The sequence below is a fragment of the Perca fluviatilis genome, chromosome 13 (assembly GCF_010015445.1).
Source record: "Perca fluviatilis chromosome 13, GENO_Pfluv_1.0, whole genome shotgun sequence".
Classification (NCBI taxonomy): Eukaryota; Metazoa; Chordata; class Actinopteri; order Perciformes; family Percidae; genus Perca; species Perca fluviatilis.
Genome location: NC_053124.1, coordinates 22,091,550 through 22,116,820, shown reverse-complemented (window position 1 = coordinate 22,116,820; position 25,271 = coordinate 22,091,550). Strand labels below are relative to the sequence as shown.

The 25,271-nt window shown below is 43.7% G+C and overlaps 1 protein-coding gene across 1 annotated transcript; it reads left to right on the top strand.

Annotated features, from left to right (window-relative positions):
* The first annotated feature begins 1,655 nt into the window (after window positions 1-1,655).
* On the top strand, window positions 1,656-25,161 carry LOC120571938 (adhesion G protein-coupled receptor B1-like). The gene is made up of 32 exons (XM_039821095.1): window positions 1,656-2,160; window positions 5,259-6,070; window positions 6,883-7,032; window positions 7,130-7,228; window positions 7,456-7,620; window positions 8,072-8,236; window positions 9,492-9,656; window positions 9,759-9,923; window positions 10,025-10,126; window positions 10,240-10,345; window positions 10,483-10,678; window positions 10,817-10,885; window positions 11,912-12,020; window positions 12,545-12,688; window positions 12,775-12,844; window positions 13,065-13,167; window positions 13,577-13,620; window positions 15,947-16,073; window positions 19,421-19,524; window positions 19,645-19,747; window positions 19,883-20,033; window positions 20,159-20,228; window positions 20,341-20,407; window positions 20,514-20,599; window positions 20,800-20,971; window positions 21,090-21,185; window positions 21,302-21,341; window positions 21,536-22,158; window positions 22,274-22,309; window positions 22,434-22,538; window positions 22,764-22,814; window positions 23,048-25,161. Exons 2-32 carry the CDS (start codon window positions 5,368-5,370, stop codon window positions 23,243-23,245), a joined length of 4,584 nt encoding a protein of 1,527 aa, XP_039677029.1. The 5' UTR covers window positions 1,656-2,160; window positions 5,259-5,367; the 3' UTR covers window positions 23,246-25,161.
* The last annotated feature ends 110 nt before the right edge of the window (window positions 25,162-25,271 follow it).

Sequence of the window (25,271 nt, the reverse complement as noted above, 5' to 3'; positions counted from 1 at the left end):
CCCCAAATTACTGTTTAAAGAATATATATAAAGTTTTTTTTTTTAATAAGAAACAATATGTAGATAAGTTACTGTATGTTGACAGAGTTTAAACAGCTCTGTAGTAGAAACCTGAAATTGTGAGGTGTGTCCAAATTTTGTACATACACATTTTGTGCTGAAAATAGGGCATATTTCCCAGATTACATATACAGAGAAATTTCCGGTCCTGCAGGTCACAGTAACCACTACGCTATTAGGTGAAGTAAGCCCAGGATCTGGACGAATACATGTTCTAAATCTGTGCTATTACATCACTTTAAATGTATCAGGCAAACTAATTTATAGAGGAGGAGGAGGAGGAGGAGGAGGAGGAGGAGGAGGAGGAGGAAATGACTTTTTATGTTGCTTTGTAAAGCATACAGTAATTTCCCCAACAAGTATGATCTAAAAATTCCCATGCCAGCACAGCACAGCATGACTCCTCATTCCCACCAGACTCAGTTTCCTTAAAGAGACTGAGGGACAAAAATGAGGAAGGACAATGACTGATGATAACTTCTAATCAGCTCCTGTGTTTTACACTCCTTGACTCATGTTGTTTTAGGATAGTTATTTATTCTGGATTTTTCTCTCTCTGTCATATTGGCTAGAAGAGGAAACGAGCCAACATTACACCAACAGGCAGACACCCACGTTAGGTTATCCCTTTCACACTAAGAACTACCCAGATCCGCCCACATCCCCACAGAGAGAGAGAGAAAGAGAGAGAGCGAGAGCGAGAGATGTATGGGAGGTAGACGCCTTATTCCTGTGGCCACGTGTGTGTTTGTGTATGTGAGTGTGTGTCTTTGAGAGAAAACGAGGGAGGGCAGACAGCCAGAGAGGGAGTGTGTTTCCTCTCCTGCAATACTGCACTGTCTGCACCTCAACTCTACTGTTAATTGGATGTGGCGATACTGTCACTATGACAGCCGCCGGACCATGACTGCCGCCGGAACAGCTTTCTGCAAAGCTGAGTTTACAAAGCACCCCACATGACCATTCAATGACTCCAATTGGCTTTTTAATTAACCCTAAAAAGAGAAGAAAAAGAAGAGAGGAGAAAATCCCTTTATGCCCTTAATGAACTGGCGAGGTAGCGCATCCTGAACCTTGAAACATTGTTCATTTCAACCACCTTGAAACATTGTCTTTAATTGTAACCTATAGAATGCATTGAAAAAAACATGTTGCTTATTATTTAACAAATGAGTTATAATAATATTTCATGATTAATATATCACCACGTTGCTATAACTAAATCTTTCTGTGCAATGTTCGCAAACTATACATCTCATATTTCAGTTGAGACAATGAATCTCCTCGTTACATGCACACACCGATTCCGCTGATCCTCTTTCCGGTACCTTTGGCTCTACGTTGATATCTGCGTAGTTTGGTGTTCATTATCATTTGTCTCTGTCTCCCTCCCCTCTTCACATTCAAAGTCCCTCCCTCCTCTGTGCGCTGACACAGTCACTCTCACACTTACACGCGCGCGCACACAAACACTTCTCCCCCGCACACTCCCCTCCGTCTTGGTGCTGTCTCATTCACTTTAGTACGCCATCCACGCACTGACTCCAACTTGGAGCAGGGGGGGCGGGGTTGGATATATACCTCCAAGAGGAGGCCACAAGCTTCACTGAGACTGGACCCACTTGCAGCGCAAAGACCACAAGCAAGAAGACTCCGAAGCCGGGAGTAGAAGTACCAACATTTATCCTGGAGCTCAGCGAGAAAAGACAAGCAAGACCATAACGTCTGGTTTTACGGACTGTCTGCTGGAGCTCCGATACAACCAATTTGTCACTCCGCTATACACCAGTTTCTCTGGATATAGCAGCTAAACAAAGTTGGTAGTAAACTCTTTGGAGTTTGGTTAGAGTCATTTTTTTTCTTTGCTTGTGAGAGTGGACTGCACTGAAACTTGGGACGGCCCGTCTAGGGTCAGGCTTGGACCTGCCGCATCCTTTCAGCGGCTTCAAACACTGCGAAAGTTTGGGCCAGATCTGAAGACTTCGAGTCGAGTCAGACTTTTGAGTACACACTCAGCAGCTGCTACCCGAGCCCAGCTCTAACACACTGGAGCGACCGGATAGAGAGCCACTGACGAGCCTTCCAAGAAACGATTTCAAGGTAAGGAAAGACGACAAGCATTTTATTTCTTAGCTTTTAGCTTTAATTGTCTGTTTTCTGTGAACACGGGTTTGTATGTTGTGTTTATAAACGGAACATCGGAAGTAATAAAGTGATGATGAGTGGTGTGTATGAATGTTGTTGCAGCTTCTGAGTTTGTTTCAGCGGATTTGTCTGTTTTAACTTGTCTGTCGCTGTCCGTGGTGCTGAAACTCTTGCCCGCCTTCTGCTCTGCTGAAGCAACGTGCATCTATTGCATTTCTTTTTGCTCATATCTGAGCTATCTGATCGCCTTAATGTCCGTTTCCTTCCAGATTGTTCTGATTTGATCGATAGTTATAGCACCATATTGGCGCTTATCTGCCATTACTGTAGTACTATAGTAGTGATGCCACTGGGCGTGAACGATCTGATAGTATAGTTCAGCAGCAGAAAGTTAGACTGTAGCAACAGGTTACTGGCTACAACTTTCTGATTTTTTTGTGTCATTCAGATAACATGATAGATTGGGACGTGGTTGTGGAAGATGTTGCAATATTATTGAGACCTGCACAATGAAAATCCATAAAGTCTCAGGTCAGGTATCTGCTGTCAAATGAGGATGCTTTTGCAATAATGTCTTAAACTCCTTGTAGTTGTTTAAATCAAGCACTGCTTTAGTCAAGGTTTTCACAAACTTGCACAGCAATCAATTAGCAGACAGGATTTAATTTCTTCTGCTTGTTTCACTTTTCTTTAAGAAAGAAAATACTCCAGTATCATAAAATTCACCATAGTGACCAAATCATTGAAATGCCTTTGTAATAAGATCCTTGTGTCTGAACCTGAATCTGAACAAACACACATTTTTTAAACATTCTCCCAAGATGCAGGGAGTTGTCAGCAATCTGCAGTGATTTGTTTAGTTTGCTGCTTGTTGTTTTTTGCTATCACATGGATTTGCAGCAAAGCTACCAAGAGGTGGTCATATTTTAATGCTCACATGTGCAAGTATCTGCACCGGGCACAGCAAAAGAGAAAGCATGAACAATTTGTGGATGAAGGATGACCTGTAATGGTTACAAAATTGGCTTTTCTTTTGTTTGCTTCAGCAGAAAAAGAGGATCTTGCAAAGAAAAGAGTGAGGCTGGAAATTGTGGTCGCCCGTCTATCTATTGCCCTCACACATACATACGCATACATGAAGCAAAAATGTATCACTCAAAAGGGATAGGTCATTCAGAAAGAAAAACTTAATCTTCACAATTTACAAGTCTGACTGAAAAATCATACACCATATCTGCCAGCCTTCCAGGTGAATGCATCATACAAATAGTAATTTGTCTTTTCAGTCATGCAAATTATTAACATCTGCAGACAGTCATCTGCAGCCTGTGAAAATGTCACATCAGATCAAATGTCTGCATATTTCTTATTTACAATGTAGTCTTGTTTCTCTTACACCTAATATGACTTGTGTATCTGGTGAGACAGGCTACTACAAAACTGAGCACGGCAGCATAAACAGCATGTCGCTGATAGTCATTTTGCAGCTCTTTACTATTTTTTTCACACATCTGCAAAAAATAAATCATGTCTCCATGCAACAAACAGCCCACTTTTTAGGTTGCCTGCTTTGCAGAAATGCTGTTGACGACAGCAAATGGACAACCAAGAGAAAAGGATAGAAAGGTTGGGAGGGAGGGAGGAGAAAGTGAGAGTTCTCCTACGACAGCTGGACCTATTTCTTTTCACTGTGTGCCTCATAAGATGCCCATTCATGGAGCTTCCGGTTGTTGGGGTGGGGGGGGAGATAGACACCCACCTACACAAAGCAGAGGTCTTTGCTGTGTTGCTCACAGAGAGAAGGGGAGAGGGAGGGTTAGAGTGAGGCAGGAAGGGAAGGAGAGATGTGAGGACCGTAATTATGAGTATCTGCCTGAAAAGTGCAGGTGCTTCTCAAAGTGAATGTCGCTGTAGGCATCAATTGGGCTGCTGTGTCTGCAATGCCCCTTCTCTATTGTAAACCCCTCGGTCACACACAGAAAGAACATGCATTTATTGCTAAGCCTAAAAAAAACTTCCTACTTCATACAGACATCATGATTCCCTTGGTCTGTTCCATTGACAATCAGTGACAAAGGACATAATAAGACGAAAAAAACATGAGAAGGCAGAACAATAACCCTAAATGTGTGTGTGAGAGATGTTGCTGAGCAACAATTTTTCCTCCTCTTGCTTGTGCTCCAAGGAGCATCTGCCATTATTTCAGCCATTCCAGTCAGGTACAGAGACCTTGATATTGACGCTGCACTCTTTCTCCAGGCAGGATTAATCAGTGACTAAAGTCAGATTAAGTGAAGTCTGCATAAAGCATGTTTGCAAGTGAAGGTGGATGCTTCATTTGAATGCATGTAGCCCCACTGCAGAGTAGCATAAAAATGCATCATTTGAGAAGATTTTAGTGATGCATCTACATTACCCTGCATGCATTTGCATTAATATGCAGGAGTGACTGTCATTTAGTTACTCTATATGCATATTTAATTTCATTCTATGCTCTGGTATGCAATGCAGGAAATATCCCAAATGCAATGTGAAGTCCTACAGCACGGTGTGTAATCACACTTTGACATGCACACAGAGTAACCATTTCTCTTGTTTACCACTTAATAGTAGGAGTGCATTGCACAAATAATGGAACTAATAGGCGTCTGTGGTTGCCAGGGGCAATGCTTCTATGGACGTCAGGCTGACGCACATGATTCGCAGTTCAGTTCAGTGTGTGGGAGGAAAGAGATACCAGCCTGCTGTGAAGGACTGTAATTGCAGTGCCAGAGCAATTATGTCCCGAAGAACTGGACATTTTAGATCATTGAATCTGCCCCGAAACACTATGATACTGATCAGAGGCAAATCCCCAATGCATAAATATCAGTTGGACAATGGGTCCAATTAAAATGCATCTCATGAATATTGTGAAAAAAATTCATTTCATTTGGAGAAGACCTTTTAACCTGCATACTGATGTGTGGTGTTTTGTTCTGAGTGTTTAGATGTTGGAGCATTCTGACAGATTTTTCTCCTCTTTTTCATTCCCCCTGTTCCCGGTTTCATAGATAACATCAAAAGATCTGAAACAAGTGCAGTAACTTGCAACAAAGAAAAAACCTGGTCGAACCAGCAATCACAGAAACAACAACAACAACATCCATCTAAGCCGACCCAATGGCGTGGTCAGCTCTTACCGGCCCCTGTGTGGCCATGGTACTGCTCTTCTTTGGTTTGACCTCCTGCACTCCCTCCGGCCCAGCCTCCGCCACCTGTGCCACCCTGGAACAGAGTCGCTTCTTTGGTGTATTCTCCTCTACGACCACCCTGCACTCCACACCATGCTCCTGGACCCTGCAGAACCCTGATCCTCGCCGCTACAATGTCTACATGAAAATCACCAAGCCAACCGACTCCTGCATGCCCCGCCAGATCAAGACCTTCCAGTTCGACTCCTTCATCGAGACCTCCCGCACCTATCTAGGCATGGAGAGCTTCGACGAGGTTGTCAGGCTGTGCGACGCATCAACCACTGTTACCTACCTGGAGTCCAGCAAGCAGTTCCTGCAGATCCGCAAGGTGGCCGCGAGAAACGGCGTGGAGATGTTGGAGGGACAGAGTGATGTCAGTGAGTTCAAGGCTGAGTTTCTGGTCGTGGGGAAGAGGAACCCAAGTATGCCTGCCTGCCAGATGCTTTGCCAGTGGCTGGAGAAGTGTCTGTCCAGTAGCACCCATGATTATCCCTGTGGCATCATGAACACACCCTGCCAGTGCTGGGAGGCCCCAAAGAGGAAGCCAGGAAGCTGCTACAGAGGCGGTGTCTACGTTGAGAAATGCCTCCCTGTTCCCAGAGACAACGGACACGATGCTGAGATTATCAGTAAGTTTGTAACATGTTTGGTTTAATTTACCTTGAGACTAAACCTTTTAAAATATGAAAGAAAGTGAAAGAAAAACCAAAAACTCAGGAGGTTTATCCAAACATCTCGCCTCAAAAGAAACTGTATTAGCCGTGTTGTTTTGTAATGACATCCACTAGGCTAGATGGGGAGGTATCATGTTCTCTAAGACCCCACAGCTCTGCAGGGGGTCTCCAGCCCTGCTAGCTCTGTGTTTTCGTGTTAGGAGCTGCTGAGGGTAATGATCCATGTCTGTAGAGCAGGGGTACAGACAGAGGATGTGCACTTGGCCGCCACAAAGTAATAAGAAGTAAATCAAGGACTCATTGGTAAGACTAACTGAACAGCACACATCACCAATTCTTCATTTTGTCTAAGGCAGGCATGTTAGGTGGTAAGGCGTCTGGGTTTGGGGAGGGATGGAGGGCATGTTTTGTGTTAGGTTGGGTGGGTAGAAAAGAGCACAATGACCTAATAGTCAGCTGGCAGCGGACATTGAAGTGCAGCACATATAGTCGTCATAGCAACCAACTGTCAGCCTTAACACACCGCTCTGCCACACCAAGTGGTTAAAAGCAAACCATCACCATTTCAATGCAACATCTATCAGGTTGAGTGCTCGTTTCTGCTCACAAAGAATCGTCCGTGCTCATTCTCTGCACATAAAACAAATTATACTCACTTCCTGTTCTTATATATGACATTTATAGAGGAAAATATTTGCTGAGTCATACATGCTTGCTGTCATCAACTTATTGCTCAATATCTCCCCTCTTGTTATCTCTTCCTGCAGAGGGCTGGGCTGGTTGGGGCCGCTGGTCAGTATGCAGCCAGGAATGCGGTGGTGGAGTCCAGGTGCGCAGCCGTGCCTGCCAGCCCGAGGACAGCGTGTGCGAGGGAACAGTTGAAGAAGGACGGGCCTGCAACCCTCAGCCCTGCATTGGTAAGCTCACCTGTCATTTAGTCATTTAGTTGAGAGCACTCGGCTGCAGGTGGCTCTGATTCAATGCAATAATCATGCAATTTTCAAATTCTCTCAGGCAAAGAACGCAACAGGAGCCAGGGTCTGCGAGCCATCGTTGGTTTGAAGAGAGACTATGCTGATGATTCTAACCTTGGAGTTGTTGCAACCCAAACAGGTGAGATCTTGTTAATGGATGTTTTACACACTGTGATGTGTTGGGGGTAATTTATTTATACATAGTGCTGACTTTGCAGATGTGAATGGCTTACTGAAAAAAAGTGATTATCTGCATTCAACCACAGAAGCTAAAGGTGGACCAGAGTGCAACAAAGTACAATCTTAACATTTTCAAGTGTTGAGGGCCTGGTGTGCTCAGCCTCTAATTCATGTTTTCTTCTACAGTAGATGCTAAGACAGATGAGTGGTCCCCCTGGAGCACATGTTCAATCACCTGTGGAGAGGGCTGGCAGAGCCGCACTCGCGTCTGTGCTACTTCCTCCTTCACCACCCAGTGCACCGGACCCCTGCGTGAGAACCGGCCCTGCAACAACACAGCCGTCTGCCCCGGTGAGTGCCTGCTTCCTCCTCTTTAATGTGAACGTGACAGTGTGTGTGTGTGTGTGTGTGTGTGTGTGTGTGTGTGTGTGTGTGTGTGTGTGGGAGGGGGGGGGTAAAAGAGACAATGGGGGTAAAAGCTATTATTTCTTAATGATTTCCCTTCATACAGCACCAATCACTAAGGAATAGTAGATAGAGAGAAGCAGGCAGGTTAGTGCGGCATTTCTGAGCTTTCAGATGCTGCTATACAATGTCAACTAAATCTCTGTAATCGTTTGTGCATTTAGTGCCATGTCTTAGAGATTGTGTGAAGGACTGCCCCACCTAGTGGAGAGTTTACAAAATGTGCCTGTGATGTGCAGCCTGTGAAACCTCATGTGAATTCAAAACCCCAGTTGCACAATTTTTAAACAAACTTTAACTTCCTTAATCAAATTATCCCTCTGTTTCCCATGTGTAGTGGATGGTGCTTGGGATGAGTGGACCCCCTGGAGCCTGTGCTCTTCCACTTGCGGCCGTGGTTATCGTGACCGTACCCGCACATGCAAGCTGCCCCAGAATGGAGGAGAGCCTTGCCGCGGCCCTTCAAGACAAACCAAGTTCTGCAACATCGCTGTCTGCCCAGGTGAGTCTTACAATTTTTTCTTATTGCCGACTTGATGATATACAGTACGATATAAGCATAAAAAGATACATGTAAAAGTAAAAACCATCACATTACCTAAAAAATCCAAACACTTATTATTGCATTACTGTGCTAGTTTGTTATTTTACTACCATGTTTAAAAATCTATAACAGCTGACTTTATGTTACTTGACCCTTGAGCTAACTGATTCTTACATGAGAGCTAATTAAACCACTCATTGGCATCATCACCATCACAAACAGCAACTGCAGTGGCAGGTTGACATTACATCTGACGCATTGACAGAATAAAAGCCTCTGTGGGCATTAGTCAGTGGCTTTGTGAAAAAACGCAGGTGACTCATGCTGTGTTCATGGTCACTCAACATATTAGAAGCTTTCCTATTCTGCCACATGCTCGTGTGCTGAAGGGATTTTGCTTGAACTCACAGTTGCAGTTTTTTGCAGTTAGTTTGTCCCACTTTTTCCACCCCAAGTTTGGTGGTTATTATTATCTTTAAAATATTCAAAAAGTGATTTCTCTATCTGTCCAACTTGTTGCAATTGCATGTTACCATCAGCAGATATCTCTGTGTGCCACAGCTGAATTACTGTTAATGTCTGAAAGGGAGGATGTGCTGTTAGCAAAGTCATTACTGAGAGATGATTACACTTTTCATTTGAAATAGAAAGGCTTAGAAAATTGAGTCACACTTAATAGCCCATTTAGCATGATTAAAAAATGTATTTTGACCAATCTAACTTTTTTTTAAGACTATGCACTTTATTTCATCTATTTTACCATCTTACAAGGCTAGAAGTTTTTTTTTAAATCTTTTATACCACCAATTAAATCTGATGTTCCTTCTCATTTATGTTTCTATGCCCTTTATTTAAAAAATACCCATTATAGAGTTTTTAGAGTAGCATTGCTTTTCACTAAGACAAAAAAGATGGGCATCTTTGTCTTCTCAGCTAAGTCAATTGCACTAAACAATGCTCATAATGTCCATAATGACATAAACTTGGTTTTAGTTTTGAGGACAGTATATCTTAGAGGTTAAGAGGCACATACAGTCATGCTTGAAGGACAGATAACTGAGCTCCAACTTTCTGTTTCACTTAAACTCAGCTAAAGTAGGTAATGTAAAATGTTAATAGCATCAGTGAGTGTGCCGTGATGCCTGTGGCCTGAGGGTCCGTCTTGTCCTTGCGCTCGCTGTAACTCTCTTATGTATCCTCTGCCACCCTCTAGTGGACGGACACTGGAATGAGTGGTCTGCCTGGAGCGCATGCACTGCTTCTTGCTCCAACGGCACCATGCAGAGAATAAGGGAGTGCAACGGGCCATCCTACGGGGGCTCCGAGTGCCACGGCAGCTGGAAAGAGTCAGTTAACTGCTTCCTGAAAGAATGTCCTGGTAAATAAGAAACTAAATTCACAAATTCAAGAGTCATTATCTAAATAAAAGATAAATACATTGGACAAAGAGTTCATGGTGTGAAATATTCTCTGCCTTTAGTTGATGGACGCTGGCATGCGTGGAGCTCTTGGGGCAGCTGCAGCAAGACTTGCGGTGGAGGCATCCAGCAGAGACAGAGAGTCTGTGAAGGGCCTTTCTTTGGTGGAGAGTCTTGCCCCGGTGAAAAGGGCGAGCAGAAGCGTTGCAATGAGAAGAGATGCCCTGGTAAGTGACTACAATACAATACATAAGGGTGGTCAGTCTGCAATACAATTCCATAAGGAAAGAGATTACTTATCCTTCTACTTATCCTTGTAACTTTATAGAGCCCCATGAGATCTGCCCTGAGCAGAATACCGGAGACGTTGTGTGGAAGAAAACTCCCGCTGGAGACATGGCTGCCGTTGCCTGCCCTGCTGATGCCTCAGGTACAAAGACAGCTAGGACAGCGACATGCTTTGTCTGTTTTCCTTGGACATTTTAGACTGTTTATCATCCCCCATTATGCCAACTACAAGTATGTACTTTCTCTCATTAACAGGTCTGCTTCTGCGCCGGTGCACCCTGGATGCTGTAGGTCTTGCCTCCTGGGAGAGCCCAACTCACATCAAGTGTGTCTCCAAGAACTATGAGAACATTCAGATGCTGGTAAGCCCTGACACTGTACCCTAATTGAAATGCAAAATGCCTCATCTGCTGTGTCCTCATATGGCTAATTTCCCAGTAGTAAAGTCATACCAGCGAATGTCAGTGATTTCAGATTAACCTCTCAACTCTTCTTCTGCAGTCGAGACTACAATTCCAAAGCGCAGATGGGGCAGAGCGTGGACGGGGTTGCCGAGGTGATTTCACGCTTGAGATTTTCCTCTGATAAGGGGGCCCAGTACAGCGGTGACCTCTTGGCCATCATGGAAATCCTGAAGAACACCACTGAACTGTACAAGGGAACCAGACTGAGATTGAGCAACGCTGATGTTGAGGTAAGCTGAAATATGTGTATATTAAAGAATAATATAATGCAACACTCTCGGACACATGCTTCTCTAAGCAAAAATAGTTTCTAATTAAGCTGGATTTGGTATCTTCTTACACATCTGCCTCCATTTAATGATCTGCAGAACTACGTCCAGACAATCAGCAACTTACTGAAGGAGGAGCATCGTGACAAATGGGAAGAGGCACAGCTGGTACGTGATCAGAGTGTGTGTGTTTGTGAGGGATCCAAAGTGAATATAAGCAGGGGAGAAAATAAGTCTGTTATGAGAATGAATAAGAGTATGATGCTAAAAGCTAAAATGATCAGTCCACAACAAAAGAATTACATTTCATGTCTAAAGCATAACTTATCATCTAGTTCTACCCTCATTTCTTTTTAGATTTGTTCATACGTTACAGTTACAACACACTTAACAGAAATTTGACTCATCTGACCACCTGTTGATGTACTTAATTCAAATCAAATCAGTGTTCCTGCTAAAGTGAGTGAAGAAACAGTTTCTACTAATGGAGTTCCCTGAGAAAAATAAGCGTAGAAAAGTTAGACAAACAAGACTCCCAATACAGAGGGTAAACTCTCAAATTAAAAACTGGATTGTGAATCACCAAGTCCACCGCGACAAGAGAAAGTGAACACTTCAAGGTGACGAGAGAGAGAGAGAGAGAGAGAGATTCAGGGAGAATCACTACACCCACTTTGCAATCTGTGTCTCTATGGCATCCTACATACCAATGCTGGTTGTAAGGGGACACAGACAGTACATCCCTTACACCTTACGCCCACATCGCTTCAGTTCTGCGTCAGAGACACGCAGGCAGCCCTCCCTTCCACCGAGTGAGAGAGAGAGGACAGAAAAGCCTGAGTATGAATCAACAGCCTGCCCATTTATGGCCTTAAGGAAGTTCTGAGGTTATTTCATAGCAGCAAGCAGTGTGGTGTTTTTTTCATAGCAGCAAGCTATAGGGTTTTTTCTTCTTTTTTCTCTTCACTGCAGAGGTGCTCTGAAAGAATAAGTAAAAGCTGGACTGACAAAAGAAAAGGAAATAGATATGGGCATGTGATCAATAAACTGTAGCCTAGCTTAAGTGTTCAATTATACTAATTGTTTAAATTGCATATAATGTCCACATGTCCATATAGGTCCTTGCCTTATTATTCTATTTTCTCCTGTTCTAACTCTTCCTCTGTTTCTCTTCCATTTGTTACTTTTATCCAGATGGGTGCCAGCATTAAGGAGTTCCTCCACCTTGTTGAGGACTTTGTAAACATGATCGGTATGCAAATGAGTGGCTTTCAGGACATTTATGAAGTCACGGAAAATTTAGGTGAGCCCTAATTTCCCTTTCCAGCAGCTCTCTACTCATGTCTATTCAGGATGATTTGTCCTCTCTCCAGTCAGAGAGTGTATCAATCTTAATCTTGCTTGTGAATATGGACATATAAGCAGCAGCAGAATGCATCAGTTATCACTTCAAGTTTATGCCATATGACTTGTGCCGTCCCCAAGATGTTGTGCAAGTGTATTTGGCATAAAACACATATTTTACACAAATGCACAAACTCACACAGGCTTTTACACAAACTTTATCAATCTGTCAAATACTGTAAATAACTGTAAACTTCACACTGAGTCACTTTCTGTGACTTGTGTGACTGGTTGGAGTCATGGAAGGTGACATTCTCACAGTATTTAGTGGAGAATGACTACTCCACTCAGACATACATGACGCATGAGAACAAAATGTCCTTGGCATTAGACAATTCCTCAACCAACACAGTGTACATAACTGTGACCTCTGAGTGTTGTTCACTAACAAAGCCCCTGTCTCTCAATCTCTGTTCTTCTCAGTGCTGAGCATCCACAAGCGCCCGACAACTACAAACTCCAACTTCACCTTCCCTGTAAAGGGGTGGAGGGGCATGCTGGACTGGGTCAGGACCTCTGAGGAGAAGATCACAGTATCCCGTGATGCTCTGTCCATTGAACAGTCTGGTAAGATCAAACAGACATAATTTTCTACATCAACCAATGTGCAGTTTTGTGAATTTGAGTCTAAGCAGGCATTTTGTTCTTTGCAGATGGCAACGATGCTTTTGTGACCGGCATCGTCCTCTACAGAAACCTTGCCTCTATTCTGTCCTTCCAGAGGTAATACAATTTCTTTGCTTTTACATGTATGTAACTGGCCTTCCATGAAGTAATTTTTTGTTGCCACCAGATGGCGCCTCACTCACTACTAATTAACTTATATTCTCGTTCTCACTTAGATTTTTGTTGTAAAGCATCATGCCATATCTTGACCATATTCATTCAACTACAATGTCTCATATGGACGACACTGACCGTGCAATGTTCTCTTTCTCCACAGTAACACCACCCTCCTCAACTCCAAGGTGGTGACCGTGATTGTCAAGCCAACCCCGGCTCTCCTGTCCTCACCCGTTGAGATCGAGTTCCCCCACCTCCAAAATGTAAGTCCCTAATGGTTACCCAATTTAATGGAGACTTACGAAAAATTTCAACCCCTCCTTGGGGTGTTTTGCTCACACATAGCCTGACATTTTGGTGACATTTGCAGTGACACTGTGACTTTTACGTATACTTGTGTCAGTTGAAACCCGGCAAAGATCACAGCTGAACCAAACGGTCAGTGGACGATGATGAGAAATCATGCGCAGTAATTAGTCCCTGCAGCTGATAAGAAGCTGTTTTTAGTTCTGTGCCTGTATTATGGTGCAGGGTGGCGAGAAATGTGGGCAGGTGGCTGGCAGCAAGCTGTTGCATCTCACACGTTTATAGTACGGCATCACAACCTACACAACCTACCCTTTTCTGCAGAGACTCCTCACACTGACTTCTCCATCTGCCTCTTTTTTGCAGGGCACCATGAATGAGACATGCCTTTCATGGGACGAAAGCGAAACGTAAGTGTTGACCACACTTGTTTTTCCTCATAAGTGTGCGTCTAACTGTCACTCTCATTTCTATATCCTGTTCTGGATGGCCTTGTATGCCGATCTGGCGCTTGTTGTTGTTTATCTCCTAGCTTGTAGCCGACGTCCTTTCAGTCATGCTTCATCTGTCACTGCATATGAACGTACACCCCCTCCCCCCCAGATCTACACTCACTGGAAAGAGAGCAAAAATGTTTCATCCATTTTTCATGTCAATCATTTCCAACAAGGAGGACAAAGCAATGCCACAATATGCGAGCCAGCAGCACCAGGCCTCCCTCAGCTGTCTATCTGTCTGACATACTTACTGCATGACACACAGACTTAAGTGACAACCTCAGTGATGTGCAGTGGTTCTAGTTGAGCAAGACTTTGATCAAGCAGTCTCCTTCATCGCTTTAAATGAACCACATCCTGAGGAGGGAAAAATACACAGGCATCACTTCCAACCTTATTACATACATCAGTAAGTAAACTCATTGCAATGTGTCTATAGGTCACACCGCAGAGTGTCAATCTAAAGACAATGGCAGCTCTCCCCACCTCGCCTCTGAGTCGTGTTTATATGTCACCGCCAGGGGTTAATGGCTATGGTGCCTGGGAGTTTTTAAAGAAGCTTAGATGCATTTTAATGACTTAATGAAAGGAGCTCCTGGTTGCCTGGCCTGGCCTGGATCAATCAGCCCAGACCCATTATGCCCTCCTGAAGAATACACAGGTGGACCATTTGCATTCAAATAGATTTGGACACTTGTGGAGGACAGATAAGAAATCAAAATGCACCCAGATACCCACAACACCTTTTCACATATACCACAACAACCAGAGTCAAAGCATAAGCAAAAGCAAAAACTAAAATGAATTGAAGAATAAAATTTAATCAACTCTTATACTTTTGGAAGGAGGGCCATGTGCCTCTAGTCAAATTAGATTCAATTTTGACGGCGGATGTGATTAATGGGAGGATAGAGATGGTGGGAATGGCAGAGGAGGAAGCTCTGGCTGATGGCAGAGTTTGGGGTCAGTGCTTGTTTACAGAGCTCCATATGTCTGATCACAGGAAGTGCTCCATTACCTCCACCAGTAAACAGATAAAAAAAAAAAAAGCTCAGCAGCTTTTTGTGACAAAAGATAGAGAACACATTTCAGGGCCACACATGCTTTTTTAGGGCTTACTTTGCATCACGCAACATTTACCCCATCTGCATGATATGACAACTCAAACAAAACTTGCATTAAACTCTGCAGCCAAGCCTGCTTAGAAGCCATTCCAGTTAACTGCCACGATGAGTTTGCCCTGCGGCTGAGTGCCCATGACACTCTGCACCAGGCGGGACCTGCAGACTATGATGCCCCTCTGTATTCACCAGTCAGTCAGAGCCTGAGGGTGCTTCTCATTGCCTTAACCTCCACCGTGCTCTGTGGCATCTGCTGCTAATTCCACTTACACACAAAGGCAGAGTACAAGTTCTGAACAAAATGTTGTAGATTCAGTGATTTGTAGAAGCTGATTTGTCATCAGACTATAAGTGCATCTCATTTAAAAGATGGCCTCAACGAAGCACTCATTATTGATTTTACCCTCTGCTTGTAATTTATCCATTTTTTGTCTGATCAGGCTTGGCACAGTATGAGTGAAGAAAATCGTGACAGATTGTACATATATTATGTCAAAATTCCCTTTTGTTTGTTTTAGATTGCATTAATACAAACATTAATCAGTTGGAGTGTAGATTTCCTCAATATGAAAAACATATGGAAATCATAATTCAGATTGTCTTCACATTCCTCTCCTTCTTTTCAAAAGAGGGAACACATTGTCCTTTGTCCCCCAGTGCACTGGGAGAGAGTTGCCAATAATGTCATGTCTGCTGAGGAAAGATTGCCCATAAAAAGAAATGATACAGATAATGCTAATAATGAGATTTATTAAGGCCTATCATCATTAATCATGGCACTGATGGCTATTAATCACATAAATGTGAAAAGCCAGAATTAAGACTTTCCAGAGATGCAACTGAACACCACAGTTTATATGAAATAATATTTTCCTCACACTGGATAACAAATATTTCAGTATTTAATATTATATATTATATAAAATGTAAAACAATGTGTATTTTTCTGCATTGGGCTATTTAACATGCAATCACGATGGCCCTACCATAAGTTCAATGTTATAAATGTATTTTCCCATCATATATGAAAAAGACATATCATCAAAAGACATTCACATGAGAGGTTTGTCAGATGTCTCCTCTCCTAACCCGTCCTTTCCCTCTCCTTCCCTGTGCAGTTCCTCTCTGCTTGGGTCTTGGTCTGCTCGGAGCTGCAGAGCGGTCCCTGTTCATTCATTCAGAACCAAATGCGTGTGTGACAGCCTCTCCACCTTCGCCATTTTAGCGCGCGTCAACTTCGACTCGGTAAGTCTTCTGTCTTTTAACAATGTGTGCTTGTCTTTTTTGTCAAACATCTGTCTTAAATGTTTCGTGTGTGAATACGGAGCAGTGTGAACGTATAGCCTAGCCTACTTGTTGTTTTCGAGCGGTTTGCTGTAGCGCTGCCTGCCAGCACCTCTTTGTCTCCGTGCAGGTGCCGCTGATCGGAGAATTACAGCCTGGCTGTTTATATTGAGGGGGAATAACCGAGCAACATGTTGATATGCAGGAATTGCATTTAGGTTTTAAAACATGATTAATTGCACATTGGCATGTTTTGCACAAGCGCGTTAATTGATGCTAATTTGCTTGCAATCAGCTGCATAATCGACTAAATAAATATTAGCACACCTATGGGAAATAGCTTATGCAGTTGCTTGCATGAAAAATATGAAACATCGATCCCAAATTTTTACGTCAATCACTCAAAATGACTTTTGGATCATTGTGTAATCTGTCTTTGCATTTAATTTCCGATTTTTGAATAATGCATGTAAGATTAGTAAACAGAGTTAGTGCAAGGGAACTTGTGTGCACCGGATGCTTTTATTACCGATATTTGTCATTATAAGCATCGCTGTAAATCATGCGCAAAGACAATGTGTAATTTTCCCCCTTAAGACTATGTTGCCTCTAGAGCTGCTAGTTCTCCAGTTGCCGTGGCAACGGCTTCTGCAGCGCAAACTCGGCCTGTGTGCTTTTTGATAACTGAGATGCTCTGAGGGGAAAAAACACACACACCTCATCGCTTCTCTGAACAGCCCCCCACACACACACACACACACACACACACCCCCCAGGACAGAGGAAATTGTCTGCCCATCTCTGCTGTGCATCTGATTGCTGCTGCACACTCAAAAACAAATCAACAGATGTCTATTAGTTTGAGGAAATGTACATTTTAAATGTGCATTTTTTTTATTTCCTCCTTTATTTAGTGTGCAGTGAGTGGCAAAACCGCTCATGAATTTAGACTGCAGTGTTTTTGTGCTGCTAAGCCCCTTCAGTCTTTTTTTTTCTTTCCCCCCAACCTGTTGTTTACATGCTAGATTTGATTTGTCTTGCTGTTGCCAGTCTGAACAGCGCCTCCCATAGTTCTTATAGGCTGCACATACCCCTCCTTTCAACCTTCCGCAACAGTAAAGCGCCAGCTGCGCCAATCATTCCAGTGTACCACTATCTCTGAATTCTCGATTACATCCACCTTCATCCTCCTCCTCCTCCTCCTCCTCCTCCTCCTCCTCCTCCTCCTTCCTCTTCGGCCACAGCAGCCAGCCTGAAAAATGCCAGAGAGGCAGACCAATGAGAAACAGACGTCTGGTCATGCATTGATGGTTCCGCCTCTCCCCCCACCCGCCTCTCCAGCCATCCTTTGATGTGTGCCGTGGACATTTTCAATAACATCTTCCTGCAAGCCATATGAGAAACAGAAGCGAGAGGCAGAGAGAGAGAGAGAGAGAGAGATGTAAAAAAAACAAAGAAAAAAAAAACATACTGCAGTGTGTTAGCTCTCATTCGATATGGTCTGATTTCATTAGTCCTGTAGCATCATGTGTGTTGGAAGCATGATGGTCCAGTGGGAGCAGACCACACAGTTAGTACAGCAGATGCCCTTGACCACTGGGTAATCAATATTTTAAAAAAACAGCAGAAAAACTGTGTTGGTTAAAGGTTTCTCTGCACATTTGTCTTCCTTTGCCTGCTTTTCCTGTTGTTCAAAATGAGAACGTGATTCGGTCAAGGGCAGGCAGAAGACATGCATCATATTTAGGTCATACTGGCTGTCTGGATTTTACTCAGAGGCCCATGGTGCAAGCATCAACCCAGATATAGAGATTGGGAGGAGAGGGAACAGAACATACTGTATTGCCCTTGTTATTTTTTCACTCCCCAGATTGAGTAAAGGCTGAAGCAAAAAGACAGCTCATCCCTCTGCTATCTGCCATCGGTTTTGGGGCGCTTCTGATGTATTTGGATAGCTTTTGAAATTAATTTGCCACACTAAATTAGTCTTTGGCAGCTGTAGGCCGGACTTCACCAACTGTGCTTCGATATCAAAAAAAGCCTTCATTAGAGAGAAACAATCCTTTAAGGCTCAGTATTGTATTTAAATTCCCTATCAACGCTGGCAAACGTAGTAGATGCCATGCTTTATATATGCTTGCAATAGAAGGATTTATGGCCATCATAAATCAAATGAAGGCCAAAGCAGTGTCTATTTCTTTCCCCTCTGTCTGTGCTAATTTGATACCTGCAGATTTATTATATCTCAGGACATTTTCTCACTCACCTTTTAGATCCACTAAGCCCTTTCTCGCCTTTTTCTCCATCAAACATTATCAAAAATATAATCACACCATTTGTCATTGAGGGTGTCTTTATCCGTAGCCTGAACAATTTTCAACCAGGTCAAACGTTTTGTGGTGATGACAACTTGATCAGAGGTGTTAGATTAACTCAAAACCGTATTAAAGCCAGTAGAGTAGGTGTGAGACGGATAAGGATTACGGATGCAGTGAAACCACACAATTAGCTGCTGGTGCTTTGTAGGTGTGTTAGCCAGGCAGCGAGAGCTTTGTGAAGTCCCAAGGAGCTGAGATTTGTGTGTGCAGCAGTGACCCTGTCGGCCCTCCAGCAGGGAAGACGGACAAAAGACAATCCCTCCTCTGTTTCCTCCACCAGAGGTTCGGTGCCAGGGCTGTTTGAAACATGGGGCGGTCACCGCCGCTGGCAGTGGCAGGCGCTAAGCTACTGTCAGAGATCAGAAGGGCAGGTGATGGCAGATTAATGCACAGGTGATAATGGTCCACCTGTTCACTCCTGCAGGGATGAGCAAGGAGCTGCTGGTTGGCACAAAAACACCAACATAGCGAGAAAATGCAAAAACGCAGCTAAAGGGGAGAGAAAAAGAGAAGCTAAGGATGTCTATCAATGATTAGAAGGTTGCTGTAACAGCTCATACTAATGACTGAACACAGCAACCCCCCTGAACTGCCCCGTCTTTGCTTAGTAGATATATTATCCTCCTCGCCTCATTTGCTGACTCAAAAGCTCACTGGAGAAACGCAGTGAACCTGACCATTTGTTTAGTTTTCCGCTCCATCTTTCTGACATGTTCACCTTGGGGTCACCTTGCCTCATCCGTGGCCTGATTGTGCCATTCAACTGTTTGCCTACAGGGAGCTGTCTGCTCTTCCAGATAGTGCACACCCAGAGGCGTCGCTAGTGCGTGCACGCACGTGTGTGGATCCCAGTGCTGGTTTCCTCTCTGCATGAATGTGTGTTTGTAATCAGCTCTAAGCGGCATGTTTGGTCTTGTCTCCTCTCTGTAGATCATGGACAAGGCACTGCTCCCGTCCGTGACTCTCATTGTTGGCTGTGGGGTCTCCTCTCTCACCCTGCTGCTCCTCATCATCATCTACGTCTCTGTGTGGAAGTAAGTAACCCTACCAGCAAAGTCCGGGATGTTGGCCTCTAACATTATGTGCTGTGTGCTCTGGTTTCTCTCTCCTCTACCTACGTATCCCTAAACTCTTTTTCCTTTTCAAAACTCCAGGTACATCCGCTCCGAGCGCTCCGTTATCCTGATCAACTTCTGCCTCTCCATTATATGCTCCAATGCCCTCATTCTCATCGGACAAACTCAGGCTCGCAACAAGGTAAGGCACTCTTCCTAGCCTCACTTTTAAACCTCTCTGAAAGTCACTGCTTTGGGGATTTTGGAAGTAGCAGCGCCAATGACACAGATTTCTCATCTTTCCTCTCTATCTCTCCTTCCTTCTGGGCTCCCACAGGTGGTGTGTGCTCTCGTAGCTGCTCTCCTGCACTTCTTTTTCCTCTCCTCTTTTTGCTGGGTGCTGACAGAAGCTTGGCAGTCCTACATGGCTGTCACTGGTCGTCTGCGCAACCGCATTATCCGCAAGCGCTTCTTGTGCTTAGGCTGGGGTAAGAGCACTTGTCTTTATGTTCATCTCTTTTTTTCCACCTTTGTTGCATCACTATTGTCAAATGCTTTTTATCTTCTCGTGCTCTAACTTCCGCCCCTCTTTGGCGTATTTTCTATCTTTCAGGCCTTCCTGCACTGGTGGTGGCTGTGTCTGTGGGTTTCACAAAAGCTAAAGGATACGGAACTGTCAACTAGTAAGTCAAATCTCAACCTGCCATTTTTGGGCTTTCTCTTTTCTCTGCATTTATTCTGAAAAGCTCTTCCCTTCGCTCAAGCATTAATATTCTTCCTTCTTCTCTTTTCTAGCTGCTGGCTGTCTCTTGAGGGTGGACTCCTCTACTCCTTTGTTGGCCCTGCGGCGGCTGTTGTTTTGGTACGTATTCTAACTTTGACGTCCCAATCCATCACAATACATACATCTGTTTGTAAATGCATTACCTATTATTACATTGTCTCATCCATTTTTTTCTTGCAAACAGGTGAATATGGTCATTGGTATTCTGGTCTTCAACAAGCTGGTATCCAAGGACGGAATCACCGATGTGAAGCTGAAGGAGAGAGCTGGGTAGGTCTTATTGATCTTCTCTGTACACCAGAGTATTGCGCTTATCGCCCTCATCAATGCCATTACAGGTATATTGATGATGTGCTTTGATATCAAGCCTCACAGTTAAACCAACAGGAGGGAATAGAGCTCTGCCAGTAGAGAAACAGAAGTCCATTGCAGCCTGTGCAATTCTAATCTGTTGTTGTCTCACCCTGCAGAGCATCACTGTGGAGCTCCTGCGTGGTTCTGCCCCTCTTGGCTCTCACTTGGATGTCTGCCGTCCTGGCTATCACTGACCGCCGCTCCGCCCTCTTCCAGATCCTCTTTGCCGTCTTTGACTCTCTGGAGGGTTTTATTATTGTCATGGTTCACTGCATCCTGCGTAGAGAGGTAATGAAAGACATTTAGATGAGATAATGTAACAGGAATTTAAATAAAAAGGAAAGTCAGGTTACACAAGCTGTGGTTCGAATGCAATTTTCTGAAGTTTTTCTACTCTATCCATTAGGTTCAAGAAGCTGTAAAGTGCAGAGTAGTCGACCACAAGGACGACGGCAATGGAGACTCTGGCAGTTCCCATCACAATGGCCACACCCAGCATATGGTAAATTTCTTGGCTTATTGCCTTTTTAATGTCTTGAGTGCCTCTTGCTTTTCTATCCCTAAATGAATATGTGCATACATTAAGCACTGATAGAATATTTATTATTCTTTTATCAGCAGTCCGATAGCGAAAAGGATGGAGATTCAAGCAGACAAGGTAAGCCCCTTTTACATCAGCTTTTTCCTCTTGCTCTTAACCATTTTTCCATTTGCATTTAAATTTCTGTGAGCCTTGCACTTCACATCTGATCATGCATAAAAAGAGAACATATTTATTGAACCATTTTTTCAGACAGGGCATGGTTCTTCATTGTTTTTTAACTAACTCTCTCTTACCATTTTTCTTAAAAGGTATGAAGAGCTCCTCTGAGGAAAAGATGCCTCCTCCTCAGCTGCCTCTTCCCATGGGCTCCAACTTCCACACCCTGCCATCCAACCCCAGTAAGAGCCACATGCAGGCAGTTCCTGAATATTCCAGCCACACCCTCACCCTGAAAAGAGAGAAGAGCCGTCTGGCGGGAGGAGTCGACCCAACCTGCGGGAAACCGGTGTATGTCTGTGAGGGGGAACTCTTCAAGCAGCTGGACGCCGATCTTGCTCGGGCTCAGGCTGAGGGCAGCATTTCCGACGGCAGCAGTTACGTCCTCCTGCCCAACACTACCTCCACCCTGAGGTCTAAGCCTAAGGATGACCCCACAAAATACAACATCAGCGTGGAGCAGCTACCACAGGCCAGACTCATGCACCTCAGCGGGCCCTTTGCTGAGCCCCAGGCTGCCTTTGGGATCAAGTCGATCCCATTGGACCAGGTCAGCGTATCGTACTCAGAGAGAGACTCCCCCATCCAGAACATCCACAACATGTCCAGTGAGTCTCACATCACCCACAGCAGCCTGGAGAACACCTTTGAGTCCATGAACTCCATGATGTCCAAGAGTGAGACCATCTCCACACTGTCCATGAGCTCCTTGGAGGTAAGAGGAAATGGAATCGTGTGACCTCTTGCAGAATAGTTGTTTCATGCATTCTTGGGCAATGTTTCTAATATGTATCTTAGACTAAACCAACTTGCTTTCTTTTTCTTTGCAGAGACAGAAATCCCGTTATGCTGAGTTAGACTTTGAGGTAAATATTGTTTGGATTCTGGCTTTTGAAAACATTAGAAATGATATGCAATACATTTTAAATGCATTGTAGCATGTACTAAATAATTTGAGAGTAAAATGTTGTTGTTTTTTGTCTTCTTTAGAAAATAATGCACACAAAGAAACGCCACCAGAACATGTTTCAGGACCTAAACAGGAAGCTACATCATGCTGAGAAAGACAGGGAGTCGCCTGCTTCTGACAGCAAGGTAACATATGATATTATGCTCATCATCCATTTCCATAGACATTCATTTTCAGGAAATGTAGAGCAAATCATGGGAAACATAAGAGAGGCAGTTCTAATGTTAAAAGAGATTCTTCGATATAAGAATGACCTGATAAAACAACCGGTGATTTGTGTATTGAGCTATGGTTGTCCTTACTTTGAGGTCATTTGATTAAGGATGTATTTTCTTCCTTCCTTCTTACAGTCTGTGAGATGGAGTGTGTCTTCAGGAGGAAGTGACAAAACGAACCACAGTGTGAGTGTTTATATACAAACTCACAATCTCAAATTTGTACTGCCTATAAACCAGACACACAATCAGATATTACACTTGCCTCAAGGAGGAATAATTTCCCCAAACATTACTTTCATTATTAGAAAATCACCTCTGATGTAATGAAGCCCATTTCATTTTGATTAAATCAGGAATTTGCTCCATGCTGATGGGTGACACCAGTGTTAAAGTCCCTTCTCTCTGTACCTTAACAGGACAAACAGCAAGGACCTCTGGAGAGGCCATGGGAGGGAGTCCGGGGAATACAGCAGTCACCCCCTGCATGGGTGCGTAAAGATCTGGAGCCCCTAGCTGCCTCACCTCTGGAGCTGCACTCTGTGGAGTGGGAGAAGGCCGGCACCACCATCCCTCTTGTGGGGCAGGACATCATCGACCTGCAGACAGAGGTCTGAGGGGGAGGAGGGGGGGCCTGAGAAGCCACCTGATTTCACCTTGTTCACCTTTTTGGTTTGGGAATGGGATCCTGTATGGATAGAATAGAGGAAACGAGAATGTAGGTCCCAGAATCAATGTCTTCAAACCCTCAACCAGAGCAGGAAGGAAGAGAGTGATGTGAGGAGTGGATGTGGTGGTGGTGGTGATGGGATGTTTAATGTAGCTTCTCCGTTAGGACTTAAAGCATCTCGTGTCAGAGGGCTCTGAAGGTCCAAAGGGTTAATGGAGCGATCAGTGGTTACCATGGACCAGGACTGGCTATGGTTCCATTAACACTTCACTGGGAGTTTCCTGAACTCTTCAGCCTGGGTTCAGAAGATGTGGTCGACATGTCTGTGCTTCTTTTTTCCTTCAACTCAACTTTGGAGGAAAATTAGATAATACAACGTGGTGTGTCCTCTATGCTTCTCGGACAAAATAGGACAGGGCACGAGAGCATAAGAGACCATAAAAGGCTTGGAGTCCAACACTCTGCACTTTGGTAGATGGGCACACACATTTTGTTTTAGTGCCGTGGGTTAGTTTATTTTCTCTATTTGTGTGTTTATTTGTACTGCTTCACACATGGAACTGCTTCAAACAGCCTAAAATGAGACTCTTCCATGAGACTCTCTGTACCGAGAATATAACGTCTCTACTGGAGAGCAGGCTTTATCATACTGATAGTGCTTCTCGCTGCTGTTGTCACCATGCTTATTATTATTCCAATGATTATTGTCAGTGTTATGATTATCATTATTATTGTCATTATTGGGTTCATAGCCTATATTTAGATTTTTCATCCCCCTCATGACTGAAGTTTTATTGTTTTTGTGCTGTGACCTACAACATTAGGCTCCAAAAAAAAAAAAAAGATTCAATGCATCTTTAATGTGTTGTGAGCCCATATGGACTGCATCGGGACAAACATACTGAGTGGTGATAGAGGTGGTTAGTTACCCAAAATGTCCTGGTTTTCCAGCATTCTGCATCAATACCAAAACACCAGCACAGGATGAACACAGACTCTCACACAGGAAGAGCAGTGCACTCTGGAGAAATGCTGGGTGGAAATGTGAGGAGTTGGGGGGGATGCAGGCTCTTCCATGTCGTACATGTGGATTCAAGGGGTCAGCGAGACCTTTCATCATCGCCCTTTGGTTTCTCAGCCTTGCAGGACTCTTGGACCAAGCAGAGGCTCCTGGCGCTGATATGACTTCTAGTGCAGCGCCAGGTCCTTGAGACTTCAACACATTTGTGTTTTCAGCCATCAGTGTGAAATAGTGCAATATGATGGGCGCTTGATGCTCAAGCAAGACTGATATTATGATTTAGGCAGAATCTTTTCTTACCAATGTTTCAACACTTTTATACCATCTTCCTCTTATTTACAGAGCATATAGATGCTTTATGAGAAAATTGTATAACAAATCTGTATTAGTAATTCAAGGAATTTATTCTCTAGATTTGTTAGCGCAAGACTCCATATTTGGAGCTCTCTGTGACAGGTAGATAATTGTACTTCTATAAATCCAACATTATATAGAATGAATGATAGCCTATAGATATCTCTAAACTGTGCTTCAGGATATCTGTTATTACTCTCCGCTCTATAGCGGTGGGTAATTGAACCTCATGTCTTCTCTAACTGTGTGTTTTTGATAACCTTGTCAGTAACTCAACAGTATGTACTACCAGCCAAATTCCCTGTCCCTTCAAATTCCTATGTCCTTCCCTCAGCCCAAATCATACCTCGAGTTACTTGTATTGAATACCCATTTGTATTTCCTTGTCACAACTTTGTTTATGTTCTGTTTTACCTCCTGTAAATGTACAGTTTTCAGAGCACAAAATGAATGTGACTTCTTTCTAATAAATACACAAATATATTACATGAAGAATGTGAGCCTTCATTATTGGTGAAAATGGTGAAATGCAACTTTAAATATCGTATTCTCTGAAGTCTTGCAATCATCTGATTCAGGACAACTGAACAAACAACTT

Coding starts and splice junctions, on each gene's coding strand:
- LOC120571938 (XM_039821095.1), top strand. CDS start 5,368: ATGGCGTGGTCAGCTCTTACCGGCCCCTGTGTGGCCATGGTACTGCTC. Junction 13,168..13,576: donor AGTTCCCCCACCTCCAAAAT/GTAAGTCCCTAA, acceptor TCTTTTTTGCAG/GGCACCATGAATGAGACATG. Junction 19,525..19,644: donor ATCTACGTCTCTGTGTGGAA/GTAAGTAACCCT, acceptor TCAAAACTCCAG/GTACATCCGCTCCGAGCGCT.